This window comes from Canis lupus, chromosome 32 (assembly GCF_048164855.1).
Source record: "Canis lupus baileyi chromosome 32, mCanLup2.hap1, whole genome shotgun sequence".
In the NCBI taxonomy this organism is placed as follows: domain Eukaryota; kingdom Metazoa; phylum Chordata; class Mammalia; order Carnivora; family Canidae; genus Canis; species Canis lupus.
Window position 1 is genome coordinate 3,939,948 of NC_132869.1, and position 15,301 is coordinate 3,955,248.

The 15,301-nt window shown below is 33.8% G+C and overlaps 1 protein-coding gene across 1 annotated transcript; it reads left to right on the forward strand.

Annotated features, from left to right (window-relative positions):
* The first annotated feature begins 4,897 nt into the window (after positions 1-4,897).
* On the forward strand, positions 4,898-5,836 carry LOC140622663 (olfactory receptor 4F6-like). The gene has a single exon (XM_072808298.1). The coding sequence runs from the start codon at positions 4,898-4,900 to the stop codon at positions 5,834-5,836; it is 939 nt and encodes a 312-aa protein (XP_072664399.1).
* The last annotated feature ends 9,465 nt before the right edge of the window (positions 5,837-15,301 follow it).

The following is a 15,301-nucleotide window of genomic DNA, read 5'->3' on the forward strand; positions in this document are numbered from 1 at the left end:
TCTTTTTCTGTCTTGACTCATTTCACTTAATATAATGCCTATTATGCTGTCACAAAAAGTAAATCTTATTCTCTATTGAAGCTGAGTAATATTCCATATTCCATTAATATCCCATATATTTGTATGTATAGTACACACTGCACACTACATAGTCCAAAGATATTCCGTATACTCACATATATATACATTTTATCTGTATCCATTCATCTATCAATGGATACTTAGATTGCTTCCATATCTTGTAAATAATGCTGCAGTAAACATAGAAGTGCAGATATCTTTTTGAATAGATGTTTTTATTTTCTTTGGGTAAATACCCAGTACTGGAATCATTAGATCATAGAGTATTTCTATTCTTAATCCTTTTTAAAAATGTCTCAAAATTACTTTTATTGCTGTATAATTTACACAATAAACTTCACTAATTTTTAAATATGCAATTAATGACTTTTGCCAGATATATGCAGTTATGTAACCACAAATGCAATCAATGCATTTAAAATGTAGTTGGTGGCTAATCATTATTTGGAGAAAGTTTAAAGAATAACACAAAATCCATAATTTATAAAGGGAAATGTGGATATATTAAATTTATGTGGTTAAATATGGAAAAATTAAATTCTAAATAGTAGAAGCACTGTTAAAAAGATATAAGGATATTTGTCTTTCTCAGTCTGTTTTATTTAACATGATACCCTCTAGAGCCATCCATGTTGTGGCAAATGGCAAGATCTCATTCTTTCCTAATGGCTGAATAGTATATATAATGGCTATCTATCTATCTATCTATCTATCTATCTATCTATCTCTTCATCTTTATCCATTCATCTATTGATGGACACTTAGATTGCTTCCACATCTTGGCTATTGTCAGTAATACTGCAATAAACATTGGGGGACATGTAACTTTTTGAATTAATATTTTTATTTTCTTTGAGTGGTTATTCAATCATATGGTATTTCTATTTTTAATCTTTTGAGGAAACTCCATCCTGTTTTCAACAGTGGCTATACCAATTTACACTCCCACCAACAATACACAGGGAAGGTTCTTTTTTCTCCACATCTTTGCCAACACTTGTTATTTCTTGTCTTTTTGATTCTAGCTATTTTGACAGGTGTGAAGTGATAATGTTATTATGGTTTTGATTTTTATTTCCTTGATGATTAGTGAAATTGAGCATCTTTTTACGTGTCTTTTGGCCATTTTGAAAAATGTCTATTTGTGTGCCCTGCCCATTTTTAAATTGAATTGTTTTGATTTTTTATATTAACCTCTTATCAAATATATATTTACCAATATCTTCTCCCATTCATTGTTACCTTTTTGTTTTGCTGTTGGTTTCCTTCACTCTGCCAAAGTCTTTTATTTTGATGCAGTCCCAATAATTCATTTTTGCTCTTATTTCCTTGCCTGAGGAGGCATATTCATAAATACGTGGCTAAGGCCAAAGTCCAAGAGATTACTGCTGATGTTTTCTTCTAGGAGCTTTATAGTTTATAGTTTCAGGTCTCACATTTGGTCTTTAATCCATTTGAGTTTATTTTCATGTATGGTGTAAGAAAATGGTCCAATTTCATTCTTTTGCAGTAGCTGTCCAGTTTTCTCAATATCATTTATTTTAGAGAGTGTCTATTCCCCATTCTTGCCTCCTTTGTCATAGACTAATTGATCATATAAGTATGGGTCTATTTCTGAGCTATTTTTGTTCTACCAATCTATGTGCCAGTTCCATACTATTTTGTTTATATACCATAACTTTGTAGTATATCTTGAAATCAAGGATTGTGGTACTTCCAACTCTGTCTTTTCTCAAGATTTTTTTGGCTATTTGGGGTTTTTTTGTGGTTCCATACAAGTCTTAGGTTTATTTATTCTAGTTCTGTGAAAAACGTTATTTTGATAGTAATTGTCTTAAATTTGTAGATTTCTTTGGATAGTATGGACATTTTAGTGGTATTAATTCTCCATGTTGTCTTTAATGTATTTCATCAATATCTTAGTTTTCCAAGTATAGTTCTTTCATCTTCTTTGTTAAATTTATTCCTAAGTATTTTTTTTCTTTTTGGTACAATTATAAATGATACTTTTTCTTAATTTCTCCTTTTGCTACTTCCTTATTCGTGTATAGAAATGTGACAGCTTTCTGTGAATAATTTTATCAGTTCTAGTAGGCTTTTTTTGAGTCTTTAGAATTTTCTATGTATATATCATGTTATCTGTGAATAGTGACAGCTTTCCTTCTTCTTTACCAGTTTGGATGCCTTTAATTTTTGTTGTTGTTGTCTGATTGCTGTGGCTAAGATTTCTAATGTTACATTGAATAAAGGTAGCATTTGTGGACATATTTGTCTTGTTCCTGATCTTAGAGGAGAAGTTCTGTTTTTCACTATTGAGTATGATGCTGCCTGTGAATTTGTCATATATGACCTCTATTATGTTGAGGTATGTTCTATCTAAACCCATTTTGTTGAGAGTTTTTATCAGGAATAGATGCTGAATTTTGTCCAATGTTTTTTCTATATCTATTGAGATGATCATATAGTTTTAATCCATTTTGTTAATGTGATGTATCATGTTGATTTATGTGTGAACCATCCTTGCTTCCCTGGCACAAATCCCACTTGATTATAGTGAATGATCCTTTTACTGAATTGTTGAATCCAGTTTGCTAAAATTTTATTGAGGATTTTTGCAAGTCTGTTAATAAGGGATATTGGCCTCTAGTCTTCTTTTTTCATAGTGGCTATGGTTTTAATATCAGGGGAAGGCTGGCCTCATAAAATAAATTTGGAAACTATTTCCTCTTCTGTTTTTTGAAATACTTTGAGAAGAATAGGTATTAAGTCTTTAACTGTTTGATATAATTTACTTGTAAATCCATCTGATCCTATTGTTTTTTGGGAGTTTTCTTGATTATAAATACAATGTTATAATTAGTAATTAGCCTATTCAGTTTTTCTTCTTCTTCCTGATTTCCATTTTGGAAGGTAGTATGTTTCTAGGAATTTATCCATTTCTTCTACACCTTTCCCAGTTTGTTGGCCTTTTTGTATCTATTTTGAATGTACCTCTGGAGAATTGTATCAATTCATGCTATTATTAACAGTGTATGAATATATCTGATTCTTCACAGACTCATCCATGATAAATCATCAATATTTTTAAAACTTAGACACTTTGTTAGAACAAAAATGGCACTCTGGCATGATCTATTTACATTTGTCTGATTACCGTTTTACTTTTCATATGATTCTGAATAATAGGCATTTTGTTTTTAATATGTCTTACTCATTTTAAAATTGGTATGTGCATTTTTGAAATGCATTTAGAATAAATAATTTCATATTAAAAATGTCAATCATTTGATATTTTTCACAGTGATTTTACTTTTACTTTATAGTGTTTATATCTCCATATAAAAATATTAATGTGTGTGTCTATATACACTATCTTCCTATATCTATGTATAACTACATATAATATGATTTTGCTTTATTTATTTATTTATGTATTTATTTTTAAAAAGATTTTATTTATTTATTTATTTATTTATTTATTTATTTATTTATTAGAGACAGAGAGAGAGAGGCAGAGACACAGGCAGAGGGAGAAGCAGGCTCCATGCAGGGAGCCTGACCTGGGACTCCATCCCGGATCTCCAGGATCATGCTCTGGACTGAAGGCAGTGCTAAACCGCTGAGCCACCCAAGCTGCCCTGGTTTTGCTTTTAATGTCTTGGTTACTTTCAACTATTTCCTCTTCATTTGTTAATGAAGGATGATAAGAATGAAGTTTTCCATGGTGCCTAGGTGGCTCAGTCAGTTCATTGTCCAACTCTTGATTTCAGCTCAGGTCATGGTGTTATGGTTGTGAGATTGAGCCCTGTTTTGGGCTCCATACTGGGCATAAACTTTGCTTAAGACTCTCTTTCTCCCTCTCTGTCTGATCCTTCCCCCTCCCTCTATAAAAAACAGAATGAATTTTCCATCTTAATGTCTAAGTATTTACATGTTTCTTTTGTCTCTTAACATCTAGATACTCATTAAAAATTTCCTTGAGTTCATGTTTAAAGGCAAAGACCTGCATTTTTTCCATGTTTCATTCATTGTGCCAACACTGTTGACTGAATAGTTCACCTTGTCCACACTGGTATGAAATGATTCTTCAGTAATCTGAGAGATCACTAAGTTTTCTTTAGGCTTTTCATTCAATTCTTTGCATTGCAGCTTTGGTGAATATTTGACAGCAGAAATATATCAAGCTACTCCTTAAAATCCTTAATAATTTTCTATTGCTCTTAGGATATAAGGCAAAGTTCAATTCATGGATTCAAATTTCCATCCTGTCTGGCCTATTACTACAGCCTGATTTCAGTTGTTCATCCTCTTGCCCTCCTAACCTTCCTGTCTCATGATATTTGCACACGGCATTTCCATAGTCTGGAATCTACTTTTTAGTAGTAACAACCCCTTGTTAAGTAGAATCTGAGCAATCACCAGTTGAATGAGTCACATTGTTCTTATGGTACACTGTCTTTTCCTTTCAATCTATTATCAGAGTTCTATCTGTATTTAAAACTATTTATTGTCTACAACCACTATTAACCTGTAAACCTCCTGAAGTCAAGATCAGTGTTTTACCTCAAAACCTGACATAGTATGAGGCACATGGTAGATCCTCAATAGGATTATTAGTTATAATATTTATGCATATTAGCTGAATAGATAAATTAACACATGATTTTTATAAAGCACCTTATGACTGTTACTGGAGATTTCTTCTTAAAACCAGACTTAATGAAAGCTCAAATCTGTGTTTTTAAATAATAATTTTTGATAAACTCTTTCTTTGTTATTTTGGTTTTGGTCTTTTAGGTATCACCAGGCAAAGCCAATGTATGAAGCGAATTATTCTGAAGTGTCTCAGTTTGTATTCTTGGGACTTTCTACCTATAGACCAGTGCAGCATTTTCTCCTTGCCTTCTCTACAGTGTTTTATGTAACAATTGTTTTGGGAAATCTCCTTGTAGTCTTTACAGTGACCTTTGATCCTTACTTACATTCCCCTATGTACTTCCTTTTAGCCAATCTTTCATTCGTTGACTTGTGTCTTTCCACCTTAACGGTTCCCAAGATGATATCTGACCTTCAATCAGGGCACAAAACCATATCCTTTCAAGGATGTGTCATCCAGATATTTGCCCTTCATGTCCTGGGTGGATCTGAGATGGTGCTGCTCATCTCCATGGCCTTGGATCGATATGTGGCCATATGTAAGCCCCTCCACTACCTGACTATCATGAGCCCGCAGATGTGCATTTTGCTTCTGTCTGGTGCTTGGGCTGTTGGCCTCATTCATTCAGTGGTCCAGTTAGCTTTTGTTATCCATTTGCCTTTTTGTGGTCCTAATGAGATAGACAGCTTTTACTGTGACCTTCCTTGGTTCATCAAACTTGCCTGTGCAGACACTTACAGAATGGAATTCATGGTGACTGCCAACAGTGGGTTCATTTCCATGGGCACCTTCTTCTCGTTGCTTATCTCCTATGTCTTCATTCTGGTCACTGTCTGGAAACGTTCCTCAGCTGGTTTGTCTAAGGCCTTTTCAACTCTGTCAGCGCACATCACTGTGGTGGTTTTGTTCTTTGTACCGTGCATCTTTGTTTACGTGTGGCCATTTCCCTCAGTGCCAGTGGATAAGTTTCTTGCCATTTTGAACTTTGTGATTACACCCATTCTGAATCCTATTATCTACACATTGAGGAACAAAGACATGAAGATGGCACTGAAGAGACTGAGTAGTCAGCTCCTGAGTTTGAGAATGATCTCCTAAATAACTTATGAGAAAACAAGTGATGCCTTCTGAAAGCAAGGCATAAATGTTAAAGGAATATATACCATCTTAAGACTATTAATTTTATTTCATCAGTTCAAAAATCTTGGGTAGTCTATTCCATATTAATGGACAATAGTGTGATTTTATTATCTATCTATCTATCATCTATCTATCATCTATCTATCTATCTATCTATCTATCTATCTATTGATCTATCTAAGACTATTTGCAGATTTTAAAATTCCCAATACTGAAAATACATGTTTTGTATGGCTAACATTTTGAATAGTCCATAGAATGTAAAAAGTTTTATGAATTTGTAGTCTCAGTGCTGTATTTGCAGAGCAATGGTGTAAAAATATATTTCTGTGTTACGAGGTTGGAGCATATGCTCATGTAAAGAGAATGATTTGTTCTTACAATTTATTTTTCATAAGTAAAGCAGGCTTGATTCAGGTGTGCTGTTGCTTTTTTCTTTCCATTATTACTAATACTAACATATATACTCTGTTACATAAACATGATTTTTGTTGTAGATTAAATATTATCTGATAGTCACATATGCAGAAAACAAAGTAGACAAAATAGTTATAGTTATTAGTGGTTAAGATCATATTTTCATCTGGTTTCTAAGAGGGAAAAGTTATATCTCCTTCTTCTCAACTTTGCTTTTAACTATTACTTTTAAATGTGTGCTGACTTTAGAAAGACGTGAATTTATTTAACATTTATTTAAAAAGACTAGAGCTAGGATGGGATTTAGGAAATGTTAAAGAGAAGGAATTCATATGTAGTATCACTCAACCATGGATACAATGCAGTACTGAACACCACTTCATGATCAGCATTAACACTATGATTTTAGGCTTGCAGGTCTGACAATGCCTTTTGAAGCTTTGGTTTTTGACATTTTATTCTTTTATTTAGATGGAGTTTCCTTCCTTATGTACTTCCTATTGTATTTCTCATTTATAATCTAGAAGTAGATTAAAATGTCTCCTTTCACGAAAATAAAAATTATGATAATTTATCTTGTAGCTTTCAGATAAACATTCCTTCTAAGGCTAAACATCTGAAGTCTTTCTAAGAAAAACTCCCCATTTAGAAACTTTTTTGAGAGTTATGTATGTAAGTGTGTAGACATCTTTTTATGAGACAACCTGAAATGTCAGTTTAATTTTTTTTTAAGATTTTATTTATTTATTCACAAGAAACAGAGAGACAGAGAGGTAGAGACACAGGCAGAGGGAGAAGCAGACTCCAAAGAGGGAGCCTGACGTAGGACTCAACCCTGGGTCTCCAGTATCACACCCTGGGCCGAAGGCAACACTAAAATGCTGAGCCACCTGGGCTGCCCCCCCCCCCCCTTTTTTTAAAGATTTTATAATTTTTTGTTAAAATCCATTTCTCTTGAATCCTGGGCACAAGCTGATAATGATTCTAGCCCTGAAGCAGAGAAAACTATATGAAAATATTCTATGATAAATGAAATGTCATTAAATTTGCAACATATGAGATATAAGAATATCTGAATCAGAAATTCAAAATCTCTGACTAGAAATGACTAACAATTGAACTTAAAAATTAAATTTAAAAATGACTAACAATTTGGAAATAAAAAGTAAGAGATAACTTATACTGAAAACAATATTTGAATAAGACAAAATCATTTCAGAAATGAGGAATAAACTACTAGATATCCAAAAGACAGTAGAATGGCCAAAACTACCATGGAGGTTCCTAGAAACAAAGATGAAGAGGACCAAAAAATAAAACCTAATTAAAGACAAAGGTAAAAAGTTTTCAGAGAGGAAGTTGTATAAAACCAGGCAAATGGTATTCAATATTTGTATAATTTTATTTATTTATTTTTAATTAATTTTTAAAAAGGTTTTTAATTTATTTATTCATGTGAGACACACGGGGCGGGGGGCAGAGACACAGGGAGAGGGAGAAGCAGACTCTACGCAGGGAGCCTGAGGTGGGACTGGATCCCGGGTCTCCAGGACCACGCCCTGGACTGAAGGTGGCTAAACCGCGGAGCCACCAGGGCTATCCCAATAGTTGTATAATTTTAAGATGCGACAATGTAATAGAATTAACATTTCAAACTTTTATTAATGTGTTAGAAATAAAAGACTAGAATCTACATAATACAATAGCTTCTAGTAAAGTTGGGAAATTTGATCCCAGATGGTTAATTCCAAGGCATATTTTAATAAAATTATTACATATTTAAAATATCCTATCTTCTGAGCCTCCTATCAAAGTAACTGAAGTAGCCTAAATAGAAGAGAAAATCAAATTGGTATCTGATTTCTTGGTAGCAGTACACAAAGTAAGACAACAAAGGAGCTATATTTCCAAAAGACTCAAGGAAATAATATGTGACATAGAATTACTGTATAGCCAATCTATCTTTCAAATATATCAGGATTAAATAAAAATGATGTTGAGTATGCAAGCTTTTGTACAATGTTGTATATTTAGCAAAACAACAAAACAGGACAGATTTATTGACAGGCATTGAAAAACAATGTTCAATATGGGACAGGTCAAGTGGGAAATATAATAATTAAAAATAATAATTATCAGAAATATAATCACAATAAAGTAGATATTGGGTCTATGGATATATATCAGACTTTTTAACCTAATAACAGAGAATACACTTTTTCAAGCATACATGTAACATAACTGGAAACACCAGTGATTATTTAAGGTCTGATTCCTTCACTAAGGAGTATACTTCCTGAGGGCACATGAGAGTTTTATGACAGAACTTGACACCGTATCTGGTGTATATTGGGTATTTTCAGTAGGTGGTCAATGAAAGCTTATTGAATAAATGATTTCTTAAAAGTACATTGTACCTGATAATGAAGATTGTTTCTAATTGCCCACAGTTGGAAATCAATTGAAATCTTTCAACATTTCTAATATAATTTCAGTTTTTTTCTCTTATGTAAATACAAAATCAATGAATAGAGGAATTTAGTCTGTGATGAGTGAATTTATACTCCCCTTTTATAAATTTTGGCCAGTACAACACTTCCTACTTTCTTTTCTATTTCTTAAAACCCTTTCATCACCCAAAATAAACCTCATATCAGTTAGCAATCACTCACAATTCTCTTGTCCTCATATCTCATAGCAACCATATACCCACTTTCTGTCTATGGATTTGACTATTTTGGATATTTCGTATAAATGGAAGTGGCTTCTTTCACTTAGCATAATGTTTTGAAGGTCATCTATACTGTAGCATGTATCAAAATTTCATTCCTTTTAATGGCTGAATAATATCCCATTATTTGATTGTACCATGTTTTGCTTATCCATTTATCTGTTAAAAACATTTAGATTGTCTTTACCTTTTGGATACTGTGAATATTATTTATATAAACATTTGTGCACATTTTTTTGTTTGAACACCTGTTTTTAATTCTCTTGAGTGGAACTCCTGAGTCATATAGTAACATTATGTTTCACATTTTGAGGAATCGTCAAACTTTTCTGCAGTGGCTTTAGCATCCCATATTCATACCAGCAGTGTATGAGCATCCTAATTTCTCTGTAACTTCAATAATTGTTATTTTATTATCTTTTATTATGGCACATTTTTAATTGAAGCTCGATTTTCTAACATATAGAGTAACACCCAAAGCTTATCCCATCAAGTGCCCTCCTCAGTGTCCATCACCCAGTTACCCCATCCCCCACCTGCCTCCCGTTCTGCAACCCTTTGTTCATTTCCTAGAGTTAGGAGTCTCTCATGGCAAATTTATAAGTGTAAAGTAAAATCACATTTTGGTTTTGATTTGCATTCCCCCAGTGACTTAATGGGGTTAAGTTTCTTTTCATGCGTTTCCTGGTTGGCCACTTGTTCATCTTCTTGAGAGAAATGTAATTTCATCTTTTGTTCATTTTAAAATTCATTTATTTGTGTTTTTATTATTGAGTTTTTAAAATATATTTTTTAAAGATTTATTTATTTATATGAGAGAGAGAATGAGTGGGATAGAGAGAGAGGGAGAATGTTAAGCAGACACCCTGCAGAATGTGGAGGCAGATGAGGGGCTTGATCTCATAACCCTGAGACCATGACCTGAGCCAAAATCAAGATTGGGGTGCATAACCAACTGAGTCACCCAGTTTGATTCCCTTACTGAGTTTTAAGAGTTCTTTATTTTTAGATCTGTATTAGTTTTCTAGGGCTGCCATAACAAATTACCACAATCTTGATGATTTAAAACAAAAATTTAATCTCTTGCAATTTTGGAAGCTACAAATCTAAAATCAATATATTGATCGGGCTATGCTCCCTCCTAAGGCTCTAGGAAAGAATCCTTCCTTTCCACTTTCAGAATTTAGTGACTCCAGGTGTCCCTTGGCTTATGATTGCATAACTTCATCCTTAACTTCCATCTTCACATAGTCTTTTCCTTTATGTTCTTGTCTTTGCCTCTTTGTCTCTTATTAAGAAAAGTTGTTATTAGATTTAGAGACAACCCAGGTTCTCTAAAACGTCATCTCAAAACCCTTATTACATTTGCAAAAATTTCCCAAGTAAGGTTAAATTAACAGTTTTAGGATTTGTGATACAGTATATAGATGCATCTTTTTGAGGGCCACCATTTAATGGACTACAAGACCCTCCTCACAGAAATAATTTACAACTACTTTTTTAAGAAAATATTTTATTTATTTATTTATTTGACAGAGAGAGAGCACAAGCAGGGGAAGTAGTAGAGGGAGAAGGAGAAGCAGATGCCCCACTAAGCAGGAAGCCTGACATGTGACTCGATCCCAGGAACCTGGGATCATGACCCCAGCCAAAGGCAGATGCTTACCTGACTGAGCCACCCATGTGCCCCTACAACTACTTTTATTTTCACTCTCTTGAGTGCATCTTTTTAAAAAATATTTATTTATTTATTCATTCATTCATTCATTTGAGATGCAAAGAGAGAGGCAGAGACATAGGCAGAGGGAGAAGCAGGCTCCCTGCAGGGAGTCCGATGTGGGATTCAATCGGGGGACTGGGATCATGCCCTGAGCCGAAGGCAGATGCTCAACTGCTGAGCCACCCAGGCATCCCTTAAATGTATCTTTTGACACACAAATTACTTTTAGTTTGGATGAAGTCCAGTTTATTTTGTGTGTGTGTGTGTGTGTTTTCAGTATCATTTTAAAGAAACCCTTGTCTACAACAAAGAAACAAATAGCAAATTATAAATACATATATTCTCTGGTAATATATATTTCTAGGATTGTATTATCTTTTTTTTCCATTCATGGCCTGTAGAAACTGAAATTATGAGGAAGAGAGTGGTTTAAGATGTGTTAGAAGACAGAAACTGCATTATGCAGGGCATTTAGGTCTTGAAAAACATCACATTTTGAATTTAACACTAACAATAATTGATAGCCTTTAGGAGCTTTTGTAGCATGTGCATTTACTATGTGAAAGACATTGTTAAATGTTTTACATAAGTTATGCATTTTATTCTTAACATGTTATGAGAATGAGGTGCTATTTTACAGTAACTGATTTAGAGAAATAATGCTTCTTCTCAAAAATCCTAAAGCCAGTTAATGTGGGAAACAAAGGCAGAAGAAAATTATTAGATTTCCTTACTACCTATATAGCCTATTGACAAGTCCTTGAAACAGGCAGACTGACCTTCCTCTAAGGACTCAACTGCCTAGATGTTCATACTTTGCTAAGGCAGAAGCCAATCTTAGCCTGATCTCCAGGATCCTGTAAGTCTACTTTAACATATAAAAATTCCTTTAGAAATTCCCTTTATCTCTAAACCCTCCAAGATTCATACTGGCAATCATCCTCCAAGCATATGATCCACCAATACACATCTGCTGGGTCTCATGACTAAGGTTTTATTAGATGATAATAAATGATCTTTTCCCAACAATACTTAGCCCCTTAAGGTCCTGAAAACCTTGCTTCCAAAATTCCTTAGAGTCTTACACTATCCCTATCTCCCTCCTAACCTGAAAGAATACAATGGGCCACTCCTCAATACCCAGGGCAGCTCTTTCTGCACACAGTCCTACCCCTGTGCTTTAATAAAATCACCTCTTTGCACCAAAGACATCTCAAGAATTCTTTCTTGGCCATTGGCTCTGAACCCTAACATATTTTCCTACATCACAGCCACCGACCTCTTTAATATGTCTGAGTTTCAGGTCCTTAGGGTTCTTCTCTAAGCTTCTAAGTTTTACAGTACCAAACTCTCCCCTTTCTTTATTCCTTCAGCCCTGAAGCTGATACTATTTTTCTTCAGTTGCTTTATAAATGATCCCTTAGTCTTTTAAAAAGTTTATTATTTTTAGTTCTTCAATACCTAGCTAACCATCTTTAAATTTTATTTAGAGAATAAGAATGTCTTTCTTTGTCTCCTAATTCATAAATTTGTAACAGAATTGTCCCAGAAAGCAGATCCTTAAGGATGGGGTTTGGGAATTGACTTGATATTGTTCTTGGGAATGACTGCAGCCTGAGAGTTTTGTCAATGTGAAATGGCATGCTAGTAACCCCATTACCAGTAGGTAGTGGCATCATAAATAATTGTGTTGATTGTATGGAAGTGCCAACTGAAGCAAATGGCTATTGTAGTTGACCATTTTGTTACTAATGATGATTATAAGGAGTGTGGAGTATATGGATTCTTCTGAATACTTGTAGAAAGAAATGACAAACTCAGATTTTCAAAAGTTCATTTGAAGTTATAGTCTGAGAGCTAGAAAAAACATTATGGCTTTTGTAGTTAGAGATGTAATCTTAAACATATTTCTTTTGTAATTACAGATATAATCTTGCTGAAATCAGCCACAAAATTTAATTTTGTTGTTTGCAGAATTACAATTTAATTTGTGAAGTTAAGACTATTGCTTAGTAAGAAGTGGAAACATATTTAGAATTAAGCATGCATACAGTTGTACAAACTTCTTATTTCCCTTCTTTGTTCATTAAAGTGCAACTTAAAGCAGTAAAGTATTCAAAGCTTACTGGAGGCAATATCAATGATCAGCCAACCACCTCCTGTAAGTAAAATACATGGTACTACCTTTAAAAAAAAAGCCTACCTCTTACATTTTTTCTAAATAACAAGCATATTATTAGCAACCCTATAGGTTATACAGATGAAAAGAAGTTGCAGATGGGCTGCTTGCTTTCCAGGAGTTTAGCAACTTTTTCACTTTTGCTTTTGTTCAAGAGGGATTATTCATATTTTAAGAAGCTCTACAGGAGGCAAGAGTAACTCAGAGATTTTTCACAAAGGTAGGAATGATAACCTTGAGATTAATAAAATTGAAAAATTAGGAAAAGGAGATAAATGAGTTACTGTTTTAGGAGCATTAAAATATACCAAAACATTTTTCATGCTCTTCTAAATTCAGTGTTGATCCACTAAGATTTTTTAAATAACAATTCTCTTAAAACTGTAAAAGTCTCAACATTTATGTTTTTATAGGAGAAACTTAGACTCACAGAAGTGAGTTCCAAGTTCCTTCTACTACCTTAAGAGGACTTCCTTTTCTCTCAAGTTGTAGTTTTATCTTATTTCTGTAGTAATTGAGTTTTAATAATTTCTCACTGGATATATAACCATTTTTACTTCTATCTCTATGTTAAAAGTTATCTTAGTATATAATACTCTATCCAATATGACAAACTTTATCCTCTTCAATGGCAAGATCCACTTGAGCCAAGATAGCTGGAAGTTGCTACTATCCAGTAGCCATCAAAGAACAGAGATCTTCCAAAGCAGACATGGTGGTGGTATGTGCATCTTTGTTAAGAAGGCCATAGAAGCTCCTCTGGGAATAGGATGGGAGGAGAAAAACTGTATGACCTTCTTTAAGATCAGAAGTTACACAAGCCAAACTCACCTCCAAGCAAGTGGACATAGGTGATACAGATACATACAGATATTTTAAGAATTATTTTAAAGAAGACAGTCACAGAGAATGTGAGACAACTTACTAAACACAAATTTTCTCTAAGACCAGATTGCTTTCTCCTCTTCTTTTCTGGTGTATGCTTGAGACGACACCCACAGTTGGGTGGAGACAATATCTGGGGAAGCCCTTTCCCTCAGCCTGACATATATTCACTACTAGAAGGAATCTCTTGGGTGAATATGTTTTATGCTGTATTCTGGGAAGAACAAGAATCATGAAAATAATTTCCATTGGACATCTCTTGGGGAAGCCCTAGTCAAGATTAACTTTTGCATATTCTATAAATCAGAACAAGGAGACAAGAAAAATCACATATAAAGCAGCTATGCATTAAACATTAGTGAAGTTTTACATTATTTTTCATTTAACATATAAGTACTGAGGGGAAACTTATGAGGAGCCATTACCTAGGTCCAGCTCATGGGTCAACTGGTGGTCTTGTCCTCTCTAATGACCTCCCCTTCCAATACTCTGATTATATTTTTAAAAATTATCTCTCCTTCCAACTCTATCATTTTCTGCTTCATATGTTTTATAACTCTATTATCAGGGACATAAATAATTGTTACTATCTTCTGATTGATTTCTTTCTCAATATGAAATGACATACTTTACCAGTGATAGTAATCTTTGCTCTGAAAATATACTTTGATATTAAAATGACCACTGATGATTTATTTTGTTTTATGTTCATAGGCATTTATTATTTCCATCCTTTTATTTTTAAATTTTTCTTTAATAATAGATTATTTCTATAGAGTAGTTTTAGAGTAGTTTTAGATTTATGACAAAATTGAGTGGAATGTACAAAGAATTTCCTTATACCTCCTGAGCCCCCACATGCACAAACTCCCTCATGGTCAACATTCGATACCACAGTGATACATTCCTTCCAATCAGTAAACCCACCCTGACACATCACACTCTTACTCAAAGCCCATGGTTTACATTGGGGTTCACTTTTGGTGTTGTACATACTTTAGGTTTTGGCAACTCTATAATGATCACCATTGTAGAATCATACAGAATGGTTTCACTGGCCTGAAGTCATCTGTGCTCTGCCTATTTACTTTTCCTTCTTTCCTAACCCCTGGCAACTACTAATTTTATGGATTTCACAGTTTTGCCTTTTCTAGAACGGCAGATGGAATCCTACAAAATCTACCCTTTTCACACTTTTTCTTCACTCAGTAATATGCATTTAAGTGTCTTCCTTTTTTTTTTTGTAGCTGGATAGTTTATTTCCTCTTAGCACTCACTGAGCAACATATCATTGTCTGGATGTACCACAGTTTATTTATGCATTTACCTTCTGAAGAAGATCTTGGTTGATTCCAAGTTTGGGCAATTATGAGAAACACTGCTGTGAACCTGAGTATAGAGGATTTTGTTCCAATGTATTTGGGTAAATACTAAGCAGCCCAATTGCTGGATTGAATGGAATTAGTTTGTTTAGTTTTGTAGGCAACTGCC